Genomic DNA, 12,175 nt, shown 5'->3' on the forward strand with positions numbered 1-12,175 from the left:
CATCGTGCGCGCGTCTCAGTACGTTGCGCTGGGTACAGGGAGTGCTCATGGGACTTGTAGTTTCCCAGTGTCATTGCGCATTGTTTATAATTTCGCATAACTTTTAAGAAAACTACAATTAAAAAAAATATTCAACCAGCCAAAGTGGCTAGTGGGATTGGCTGTCCTACCCGCCACAGCCGAAATCTACGTGCATTTGGCGGGTGTTATGTCAAGCCCTGGTCGCGTAGCCTAATAGCGCAGACACATTGATGCAAATTCAGAAATATGACAGCATACGTTACACAGAGTTATAGCATATAGCTACTGTACAGCATGATAGAGAGGGAGAGAATGCGCGCGTGTGTGTGGGAAAACACCGTCACCTTTTCAGTTATGAGGCGTGCGCTGCACGCAACATGACAGAGCGCGCATTCAGTGAATTAAGCCGGAAAGTAAAATATAATGTGCGCACTCAATTGGATAATTTTAAACGCGCAGACACAGACAAAAAGACATGCCATCGTAGAAATAAGATAAATATTACTTGAGGGCTATTAAGTTTGTTTAATAAAATAACAAATTGTTATCTGGCGCTATAAAGAAAATCTAATAAAATATACTTGACCTTCAAGGGGGGCGGGAGGAGCCGTTAGGAGGGCGGGGCGCCCCCCTTATATAATGGTAGGGGAAACACTGCATGAAAATATTCACCACATTTGAGATGTGTGCAACGTTTTATGACTTTTTGAGCTTGTTTAGCCTGTCAAAAATGCGATTCATTTAGCGATACTTTGCGAGGCCGCCACGGACACGCCCTTTAATGAAAAGTCAAGGTGGTTGCTTTTTATCATCACACAAGGTCTTGAAATTACACTGGTGAAATATGATGTTAATATGATTAAATATCTAAGGCGAGTAAGTCACAGCGTAAAACATGGTATTTCCTACTGCCTCTAGGTGGTGCTATGAGTGTTACTGAATTATGCCATGTTGATGTGTTCAGGCCTGGACCCTTATCAAACGTGTGAAGTCAGGGGCAGACCGGACAATGTATGCCTGAATTACATCAGCTTCCTGTTTCATGGCGAAACATCAAATTTTGCCAGACCGCTACGGACACGCCCTCCAACGAAAAGTCAAAAGCTCCGCACTTTAGCATTGCAAAGGCCTTAAGATGAGACTGACCAAATATGATGATGATCGGATTAAATCTCTAGGAGGAGTTCGTTAAAGTACGATGCTTAGAAATGTCGAAAAATGACAGAGAATATTAAAAATGGCCAACTTCCTGTGGGGTTTAAAGCTCAGCTCCAAGAGACTTTTTTTTAGGTTTTGGGGTACTAGATGATCCCACCAAATTTCGTATCTGTACGTTTTTCGTAGTGGGGGGCTGTTCTCTTGAAATATTGCAGGTGGCGCTATCAAGCCATTTTTACACGCCCACTTCTGACGCCTATACCACATGTAAATTTTCGCCACTTCTGACGCGTGTGCAAATTTTCATGAGTTTTCGGGTATGTGTAGGCCCTGAAAAATGCGATCCATTTCGAAGACGAAGACTACGACGAAGACGACGACGAAGACGACGACAAAGAGGACGACGAAGAGGACGACGAAGACGAAGAAGACGACGAAGAAGACGACGACGAAGAAGACGACGACGACGAAGAAGACGACGACGACGAAGAAGACGACGACGACGAAGAAGATGACGACGATGAAGACGAAGAAGAAGAAGCGGAGCAAAAACGATAGGGTCCCCTCACCCCGGTGTGCTCGGGCCCTAATAAACGGAGCATAAACAATAGGGCTTTGCGTAGGGGCCGTTCACATGTAATGCAAGTGTCACACAGTGATGTGGTTTAATCAGCTTAGTTTCAGACAGACTAACTATTGCGGCATAATTATATTATCCACAGTTGAGGGTTTTGCAAATAGGGGGCCCACTGCGACGGTATATATGGTAACTAAGGGTCACCTTCCGGTCTTTAAGAGAAAATGAAACCTGTCGACCCGTTTGACTAAGGCCTGTAACCCCACTGTCGTCGTTAATGCAGGTTCAGTGGCAAACGGGTCTATATTGCATACTATTTACAACCACGAGAAAACGCCAACATCGCAACCTGACCATACGTGTCAACCCGTTTGACTAAGGCTGGAGGCCCCACTGTCGTCGTTAATGCAGGTTCAGTGGCAAACAGGTCTTTATGGCATACTGTTCACAAGACACACGAAAGTCTTTCTTTATTAAGCCCATTACTAAGTGTATTTGTGTTTGTGAGTTTGTGACTGTTGTTGTCTGAGGTGGAGTTTCAAAGTTTGTGACTCGGATGTGGACGCCAGTCATCAGAATGGTTGATTTTCAAGTTCATCGTTCCACTCTGTACCTGACAGAGTTCCTTTAAGGACACAGACATGGTTGCAGCCTTGCATGGCTGTCACCGCCGTCGGTGTATGAATGTGTGAGTGAATGGGTGAATGTGAGGCTAATTGTAAAGCGCTTTGGATGGCCATAGGTCTGTTAAAAGCGCTATATAAATGCAGTCCATTTACCATTCAGTTTAACTTCTGCTCACTAGGTTAATTTTTTTCTCCAGTTGTATGTGTTTTCCCCAGGTGCTGTTTTATCGAACATTGATTTAATTGTTAACATCCCTAGCCTTTACAGTCTCTCATTTGTCTGAATTTTTTTGATGACGTTAATATGCATTTAAGTTTCTCATTAGATTCCAGGCTGTGAGCTAAACAAATTGCTTTGCCTTTTTTTCAAAAGGGAGATGAGCCACTTACCCTGCCCTTCTTGCCTGTTACAATGGAAATTCTATAAAAGCAATCAGTCAAAGCTATGCATATCAAGACACTTCACTGGGTCTTTAAAACTTAGCATGGCTTCTTTGTATAGTGTTGTTAACATGCATTCAAACTGTTTCACAAAGGCAATAATTTACAATAGGTTTAGGGCTGCAACAACAAATCGATTAAATTGATAAAAATCGATTACTGAAAGCGTTGGCAACGAATTTCATAATCGATTTGTTGTGTCGCGCGACGCAGAGATTTTTGACTATTAAAAAATTAGAGTTTAACGTCGAGCGGAGTGAACCATAGACTGTAAAAAAAGATGGACGACGCGACGTCGCCTCCCACCATTGTAATAAGTTGAAGCCAAAAATGTCCGACCACGGTCGCCGCCATGTTACGTAAAAACGTCAGTTTGGAGCCAAGGCATGTGCAGAAGGAATCGTCCATGGAGCCAGAGGCGGAGCCACGGTATCAAACTTCCGCCTAAACGCTCACTCGACCAATTCAACCACGCCACTCATAACGACACGCCCCGTTTCTATAGCAGCAAATTACTAGCTAAAATGAAACTTACCACAATAATGAACACTTGAACATATATCAGCGTGAAAACAACTACCTGAAAAGACCAAAACCATCTTTTGGAAACTTTTATTGGAAGTGTAACATTTTTTTTTATTTAGAGCAGAGTCCCATTAGTTTGAATGGAGAGGGCGGGGTTATGACTTGTACTGCAGCCAGCCACCAAGGGGCGATCAAAGAGCCAGAGGCTTCACTTTTCAAGGCTTATGAGGCACACCCGGAGTGAACCCACTCGGGTCTCTCTCGCGCACGGTTGTTGCTCTCTGTTGTTTCCAGATATTTCATTCAAGCGCAAGCCCACTTCTGCCAGGAATTCCCCATGGTCTTAAAGCCCGTAAGGCTTTTGGTTGCACACTTTTTTAAAACGGCGCTTTAATACGGTTTACAAACTAAAAGACGAAAAATGGACGGACATAGAATGCATTGCATGTTGCTTGCTTATTTTGTTTAAAGCATGATCAATGCCAGTCTACATATATAATAACAAGGAACTATCTCTCGCGCTCTCTCTCTCTCGCGCTCTCTCTCTGACTATATCTGTCTGACACACACAAACAATAATGTGAGTAATGCAATAAATTATTCCTGGAGCTTATGATTCCCATGCAGCATGATCATGACAGTGGTCAGCCAGTAACTGTATTGTTGTCTTCTAGACAAGTAAACATGTAGTTAAATTATCCATTTTTATTGTATGTCATTATGTCAGTATCAGTATTTTTTTCTACCATGCACAAATAAAAATGTCATTGAACTTTTGCGGTGTAATTGTAACAAGGAGCACTCAAAACACACCAAACCAATTACTAAACAATTACTAAAAACACACACAAAAACAGATTATCCACGGGCACTGTCACACAAGTTTGCAATGCAGATCAAGATGCATTTACTAAACAAGAAAAATGGCGTGAGAAATTTTTGTTTCTTTTTTTTTTAAAACACCTCAAAATGAAGTGATTGTTTGATCAAAACAAGCTAAATTATCTGCCAATGGGGTAATACAAATAATCTTGTTTCTGTTTAAGATTAAATCTCATTAATATTTTTTTTCTTACCTCATTGGCTGATAATTTTGCTTGTGATTGGTATTGTTCTTTATTTTTTATAAATTATTTATTGTTCTGGCAGCTCAGGTGCACTTTATTTAAAAAAATATATATATATATATTTTGCAGATGTAAAGCATAAATGTCTATGTTTTTTGTGTTAAGTCAATTTTTATTTTATTATTATTACTTTAACAGCTCATGGATGTTCAAGGAACAACATGTTTGTGCACTTTCTGAGATTTCAGTTCTGTTTTTAATAAGGGGTTGGAAATTAATGCTTTTTATTATCCGATTAATCGAAAAAATAATTGACAGATTAATCTTATTATTAAAATAATCGTTAGTTGCAGCCCTAAATTTAAACACATTTGTTTTTCGTTGAGAGCTAAGTTCTTGTTGATACATATAATGCAATTCCCAGGAACTGTGTCAGTTTAAAAAAATAAACTGATACAGGCAACACACAAGTAATTCCCAGCTCCTGGCGGGATAATCATGTCTTATGAAGCCTACTCATTAGTCTCTGTAGGGAACTGAACATTATTTAAAACCATTATAAGCATTAGTCATCCCTCTAGCATCCTAAGCAATGTCATTTTTATGCTTATGTTTACTGCCAGCTTCTTCTTAGTTTTTAAATAAACTTTGCATCCATCAGGCCATTGTTCCAACTGAAGTGAAGATCCGTCTGATTGATATGCTCTCTGAGGCGGGACTTCCTGTCATAGAGGCCACAAGCTTTGTTTCACCTAAGTGGGTCCCTCAGGTGATATACAGCACTCACTCTTAAAGGCAACATGGCATAAAAGCATTTTATTGTTAAAACTCTTTCAACACATAAATGAACATAAATGCATCTCTAATTTTAACATGCATTTACTCGGCAGATGGCCGATCAGGACGAAGTGATGCGTGGGCTTCACAAGAAACCTGGTGTGAATTACCCCGTTTTGACTCCCAATCTTAAGGGCTTCCAGGCTGCTGTAAGTAAAATACAACAGACTGTTATGTGCCAAATTTTATGTTGGCAGTGTTGGATTAGATCTAGATGGCTAAACTAACTGAAAATGAACTTGCCATGACAGTGGCAAGAGGGTTACTGCAGCTCAAGTACAGTGTACTGCTCTTAAACATTCGCTGTTTACCTGTGCTCTAGATGGCTTGTTTTTTAATGAACAGTGTGTTATAATTTGTTGTTTAAAGGGTGTTTGCCAGGTAAAATTTTTCAACGAATTTGTGCAGTTTGCTTGTTGATAATAAACATTTAAACTGTTATCCATTGTATTTTATGTGGTTGGGTATCACAAAACCCGAAAAAGTATGAAAAAGTACAGCGGTTTGCAATGATTCTCCTTTCCCCCACAACGCACTGTATGACGTCACGCTGGGGAGAGAATTTACCAAAGCCGCCTTGAGAGCATTGAGAATGACTATAGAAAGACGAGTAAAGTACAGTTCTGATAGCATAGATAGATAGATAGATAGATAGATAGACAGACAGACAGACAGATAGATAGATAGATAGATAGACAGACAGATAGATAGATAGATAGATAGACAGATAGACAGATAGATAGACAGACAGATGGATAGGCTAGTATAGAGAGATAGGCAGACAGCCAGATAGCATAACGTTAGCATATCTTCGTGTAGAAAGTAAACAAACAATTAACATACTCGTGCATGCTGGCTTGAGGGGGTCCATGATCCTGCCTGAAATGGGTGTAACTTTATGCGATCTTCAGCACAAACGGTTTTGGCAGCATGTCTCTAATCCTTGAAGGTGAGTGAAGCACGTCACGTCTGTTCGCGGGTACCAGCGACCCAAACGCACTCACTTTCTTACAGCCAGAAGCGGAATGGCAATCAGGAGAGTCTGATAATAGTTAATTTCGAGTTATATTAGCAACACCGTCTGGCGGCGTGATGTGCGGCCGGTTCCCGCAGCCCGCTGGTCAAACTGCAGCCTCTCTGCTTAACAAAGTATATAAAAGTGCTCAACCTGTTCGACAGGTCCAAACATGTACAGGATTTATAAAAATACGGTGATCAATGAGCGGTTCCTCCTCAAATGGCATAGCCTGTCGTGATGTAAAAAGCCGCCGAACGCCTGTTTATTACAGTATGTATGCGGTCGGATCCGAGTGTGCTGCAGCTGCTGACTGCTGCTGCGTATAAAATGATCGTGTGATTCGTTATAATCGCATAAACAATATAACAAAGCATCCTTTTATTTCACAAAACAATATATTTGAGATATTATTTGATAGACTAGTAAGTGTGGATTAAGGATGTTTAAAAATCTCTAGCCTGGTGGTCAGGACATGAATGGATCAAATCAGCAGATTTGCGAAGTTTTATTTATCTCCACATATATCATAAATAATAATTAGCATGGTAACTTTGCAGTATAACACATTATATATTTCCTACGATGTATATATGATTTCCAAATTATATACGTAAGTATTAAACAGCAATAAATGTCTCATCTATCTCTATGGCTCTGGCTGAGTCTTTCTCCACTTCTCCCCAACGTGACGTCATCGCAGAATTGCGTTAAAAAACCGTTAATACCAAAAACGTAAAAAAAGTGGTCTTTAAGACCATTTTTGAGACATTTTAAAAATTATACACATATCTTGAGTGATTTATGTACCCATTAATCGACAGTGGTGGTTAACCTGCAACATGCACTTTAAGATGAAGTCTGGTGCAAAAGAGGTGGCAATATTTGGTGCTGCCTCAGAGCGTTTACCTGTGCTCTAGATGGCTTGTTTTTTAATGAACAGTGTGTTATAATTTGTTGTTTAAGATGAAGTCTGGTGCAAAAGAGGTGGCAATATTTGGTGCTGCCTCAGAGCTTTTCACCAAGAAGAACATAAATTGTTCAATAGAGGAAAGTCTTGTGCGTTTCGAGGAGGTGATGACAGCAGCCAGACAAGAGGGAGTTCCTGTCAGAGCGTAAGATTACAATTAGTAGTTAATTATTATTATTATTATTATATATAACAAAATTATTAACAGAAGGCATAATTTAAATGTATCATAGATACATTCCATTTGGGTGTAGGTGTTATAAGGTGCGCAAGTTGCCACAGATTTTTAGACTGTTTGTATATCATTAATTTGAATTGTGCTTATATAAGACAATTAATTATTCATGTATTATATAGTTTTTTCTGATAAAGTTGTGTGAGTAACCAGTTTGATGAATTTGGGACAGTGTCCATTTGTGCATTGAGATATATTATTGTACTGTAAGCCAGTGTAGATTTAAAAGACTTTAAAGTTACAGTGCTCTTGCTCGTATCCCTGAAAATGACTTTCTCTTTCCATGTTCTTTTTTGCAGCTATGTGTCATGTGTACTAGGTTGTCCGTATGAAGGAAAGGTATGGCCAAACAAAGTAGCGGAGGTTGCTAAGCGCCTATACTCTATGGGATGTTATGAGATTTCACTTGGTGATACCACTGGTGTGGGAACCCCGGCTGGCATGACAGAGATGTTGAATGTTGTTAAAAAAGAGGTTCCTGTGGAAGCTTTGGCTGTTCACTGTCATGACACGTATGGACAAGCACTGGCTAACATACTTGTAGCATTACAGGTGAGTGAATCAGAATTGGTCTATAATAGGGCTGCAACAACGAATCGATTAAATAGATAAAAATCGTTTACTAAAAGAGTTGGCAACAAATTTCATAATCGATTGGTTGTGTCGCGTGACGCAGAGACGTTTCATTAAAAAAACAAACCTCAGTTAAGCGCGGAGCGGAGTGAACACACTCGCACTGCGTCCCAAACCGCCTACTTCCATACTATACAGTATTACTATATTATTGTAGAATGGTAGCAGTGCAATGTGACTGACCAGAATAGTCAAGGTTTTTAGTATATTTTTTATTGCTACATGGCAAACAAGTTACCAGTAGGTTCAGTAGATTCTCAGAAAACAAATGAGACCCAGCATTCATGATATGCACGCTCTTAAGGCTGTGCAATTGGGCAATTAGTTGAATTAGTTGAAAGGGGTGTGTTCAAAAAAATAGCAGTGTGGCATTCAATCACTGAGGTCATCAATTTTGTGAAGAAACAGGTGTGAATCAGGTGGCCCCTATTTAAGGATGAAGCCAACACTTGTTGAACATGCATTTGAAAGCTGAGGAAAATGGGTCGTTCAAGACATTGTTCAGAAGAACAGCGTACTTTAATTAAAAAGTTGATTGGAGAGGGGAAAACCTATAAAGAGGTGCAAAAAATAATAGGCTGTTCAGCTAAAATGATCTCCAATGCCTTAAAATGGAGAGCAAAACCAGAGAGACGTGGAAGAAAACGGAAGACAACCATCAAAATGGATAGAAGAATAACCAGAATGGCAAAGGCTCAGCCAATGATCACCTCCAGGATGATCAAAGACAGTCTGGAGTTACCTGTAAGTACTGTGACAGTTAGAAGACGTCTGTGTGAAGCTAATCTATTTTCAAGAATCCCCCGCAAAGTCCCTCTGTTAAAAAAAGGCATGTGCAGAAGAGGTTACAATTTGCCAAAGAACACATCAACTGGCCTAAAGAGAAATGGAGGAACATTTTGTGGACTGATGAGAGTAAAATTGTTCTTTTTGGGTCCAAGGGCCACAGGCAGTTTGTGAGACGACCCCCAAACTCTGAATTCAAGCCACAGTACACAGTGAAGACAGTGAAGCATGGAGGTGCAAGCATCATGATATGGGCATGTTTCTCTTACTATAGTGTTGGGCCTATTTATCGCATACCAGGGATCATGGATCAGTTTGCATATGTTAAAATACTTGAAGAGGTCATGTTGCCCTATGCTGAAGAGGACATGCCCTTGAAATGGTTGTTTCAACAAGACAATGACCCAAAACACACTAGTAAACGGGCAAAGTCTTGGTTCCAAACCAACAAAATTAATGTTATGGAGTGGCCAGCCCAATCTCCAGACCTTAATCCAATTGAGAACTTGTGGGGTGATATTAAAAATGCTGTTTCTGAAGCAAAACCAAGAAATGTGAATGAATTGTGGAATGTTGTTAAAGAATCATGGAGTGGAATAACAGCTGAGAGGTGCCACAAGTTGGTTGACTCCATGCCACACAGATGTCAAGCAGTTTTAAAAAACTGTGGTAATACAACTAAATATTAGTTTAGTGATTCACAGGATTGCTAAATCCCAGAAAAAAAAATGTTTGTACAAAATAGTTTTGAGTTTGTACAGTCAAAGGTAGACACTGCTATTTTTTTGAACACACCCCTTTCAACTAATTGCCCAATTGCGTAGCCTTAAGAGTGTGCATATCATGAATGCTGGGTCTTGTTTGTTTTCTGGGAGTCTGCTGGGCCTACTGGTGACTTGTTTGCCACGTAGCAATGGAGGATGTACTGGGGACCTTGATTGTTCTGGTTGGTCACATTGTACTGCTATTATTTTGAACAATATTGTATAGTAGTCAAAGAGTACGAGAAGTAGTGCTTTTCGCCTACTATATAGTATGGAAGTATGCGGTTTGGGACGGAGCGTCTGTCTCTCTCGCGCACTGTTGCCTGCAGAGTTCGGCGGAGAAAAGAAAAAAAAAACAGCAAAGGTAGAGGAAAACCATATGTCAGTGTTTTATTCATCCCAAATGTAAGCGCGTTACTTGGAAGTTAGCCGACAAAGAGGTAAACAAACAAAGACGATACGCTTATGCTTTATAGAGTGACGACAGCGAGTAAAAAAAGTTTCTAGAACGAATAAAAACTCTGATGACAAACTCCAATGATATTAAACAAAGAAATAAAACGTTGAGAGAGAGTTGTATGAACGCTTTTCCCCGTCATGGACTTGTATGTTAAATTATACAACAGTTCTTTCTGGTTCTCGAATCTGATTGGCTAAGAGCTATGCGATATTGTACTGATAACGGCACTGTAACCGCTTCACCTTTCGTATCATTCCGCCACCTAGTGAATGGAGGTCCTAAACAGGCTCATCTCTGAATAGAAAAACACAGACGCGCTGTTTTTAAACACTCTCCATGTATCTTATTAGTTCACTAGCTCGTAAATCGGGAATCCCAATCGGAAGTTATTATTCCGTTAAAGATCAGCGCTTTTGGATGTTACGTTAAACTTAATGGGATTAATGTCTTGTCACATCGTGTGAACACTTGGAAAGAGGAATGTTAACACTCGGTTTGTCTTCTGGAGCTATATCTCTTATCAGAACGTGAAAACACTGTGGAACCGCAGGTAAGCACCGCAGCTTTTAAATGTGGACATTGATCATTTATTTAATCGCGACGTGACTATTAAAACATGTTATGAGAATAACACCACTGGTATATTTATAAGCAGCATGCAAAAACATCTCTCTGACACTTATAAAAAACAGTTTTATATAGTACTGACAAGAACAAAGTTTAATAATAATCGAGTGCTCGTATCGCGTTAAGAGTAAATGGGAAACCAATAGTATTATATACATTATACAAGTATAGTTTTATTAACTTTTACCTCACGCCAAAACAATAACAACACAAAAGACTAAATATGAATAAGAAGACAAGTAATAGTTTTATCATGACACCAAATACTGCTGATTTGATCTCATTTTGACCATCAAAAACAAACAAGGCGAATATCAGAGCCAGAGAATCCCTGTCAGAGATGTAGCCCAGAGAGGGCGGTGGTCAGCGGGGCGAGTGAACACTGACGTCTGCTCATGCTTTGGTTCTCATACGTACCGAATCTCACTAAGCAAACGTTCAAACAGGCGCTATCTTTACTAATCGACTGTAGATTTAAATATAATAAATATATATTCTCGACTGAACTAATCTTAAAGCTACACTTTGTGACCAAGAAACGTTAATATAAAGAAACGCCTATCCGTCCATTGAGTTATTATGAGATTCAAAGCAGCCGAAAGTGTTACCTGTCATTCTGTTAGCCCTCAAATCCGTGCCGGAAGAAGTAGTTCTCAAACAAAGAGGCTTTTAAAATAATTCCGTTGTTGTTTTCTAGTTTTCGTTTTTCAAACGTGTGCAGTCGAACTGTTGTATCGCTCTCGGAGTCTTGTGATATAGCTCTATATCATCACGGCTGTGATTGCCTCCGGAAACGTGGCCTACGGCCTCGTGCCTCTGGCCTAATCACAGCCGTGATGATATAGAGCTATATCACACTCCTACTCGAGCGATATTGCTTAATCATCACGCCGTCACTCTCTTGCTGTTCTTGAAAGGGTACTGTCCAATGACAACTTTTGTACTGTTATTTCTGAGAGTGTACTCATATACTATCTTTTTGATATATCTTTGAATAAAAATGGACTAACACAAAAAATACACATGTATGCTTTACATCTGCCAAATATATAGACATTTTTATGATGCATTTCCCATCAAGAAGCCTCTCTTGATGGGAAATGCATTATAAAAATGTCTATATATTTGGCAGATGTAAAGCATACATGTGTATTTTTTGTGTTAGTCCATTTTTATTTTATTTTATTATTATTGTAACAGCTCAGGTATGTTCAAGGAGCAACATGTTTGTGCAGTTTCTAAAGATTTTAGTTCTGTTTTGAATAAGGGGTTGGAAATGAATGCTTTTAATAATCGATTATTAATATAATCGTTAGTTGCAGCCCTAGTCTATAATAATGAATTGTATGGGAGAACCAGGGCTGAAGTAACACGGGAGGAAAGTAACAAAGCGATTTTCTGATAACCCTGATAAGCCCTGATAACATTTGCAT

At 39.6% G+C, this 12,175-nt stretch overlaps 1 protein-coding gene across 1 annotated transcript in view; it reads left to right on the forward strand.

Annotated features, from left to right (window-relative positions):
- hmgcl (3-hydroxy-3-methylglutaryl-CoA lyase) overlaps nt 1-12,175 on the forward strand; it is a 75,744-nt gene that overhangs the window by 55,911 nt on the left and 7,658 nt on the right. Inside the window, exons 3-6 of the mRNA XM_055172776.2 lie at nt 5,077-5,184; nt 5,306-5,401; nt 7,234-7,382; nt 7,772-8,024. Coding sequence (XP_055028751.1) covers nt 5,077-5,184; nt 5,306-5,401; nt 7,234-7,382; nt 7,772-8,024 — 606 coding nt within the window. The remainder of the gene's footprint in view (nt 1-5,076; nt 5,185-5,305; nt 5,402-7,233; nt 7,383-7,771; nt 8,025-12,175) is intronic.

This window comes from Misgurnus anguillicaudatus, chromosome 7, assembly GCF_027580225.2.
Source record: "Misgurnus anguillicaudatus chromosome 7, ASM2758022v2, whole genome shotgun sequence".
In the NCBI taxonomy this organism is placed as follows: Eukaryota; Metazoa; Chordata; class Actinopteri; order Cypriniformes; family Cobitidae; genus Misgurnus; species Misgurnus anguillicaudatus.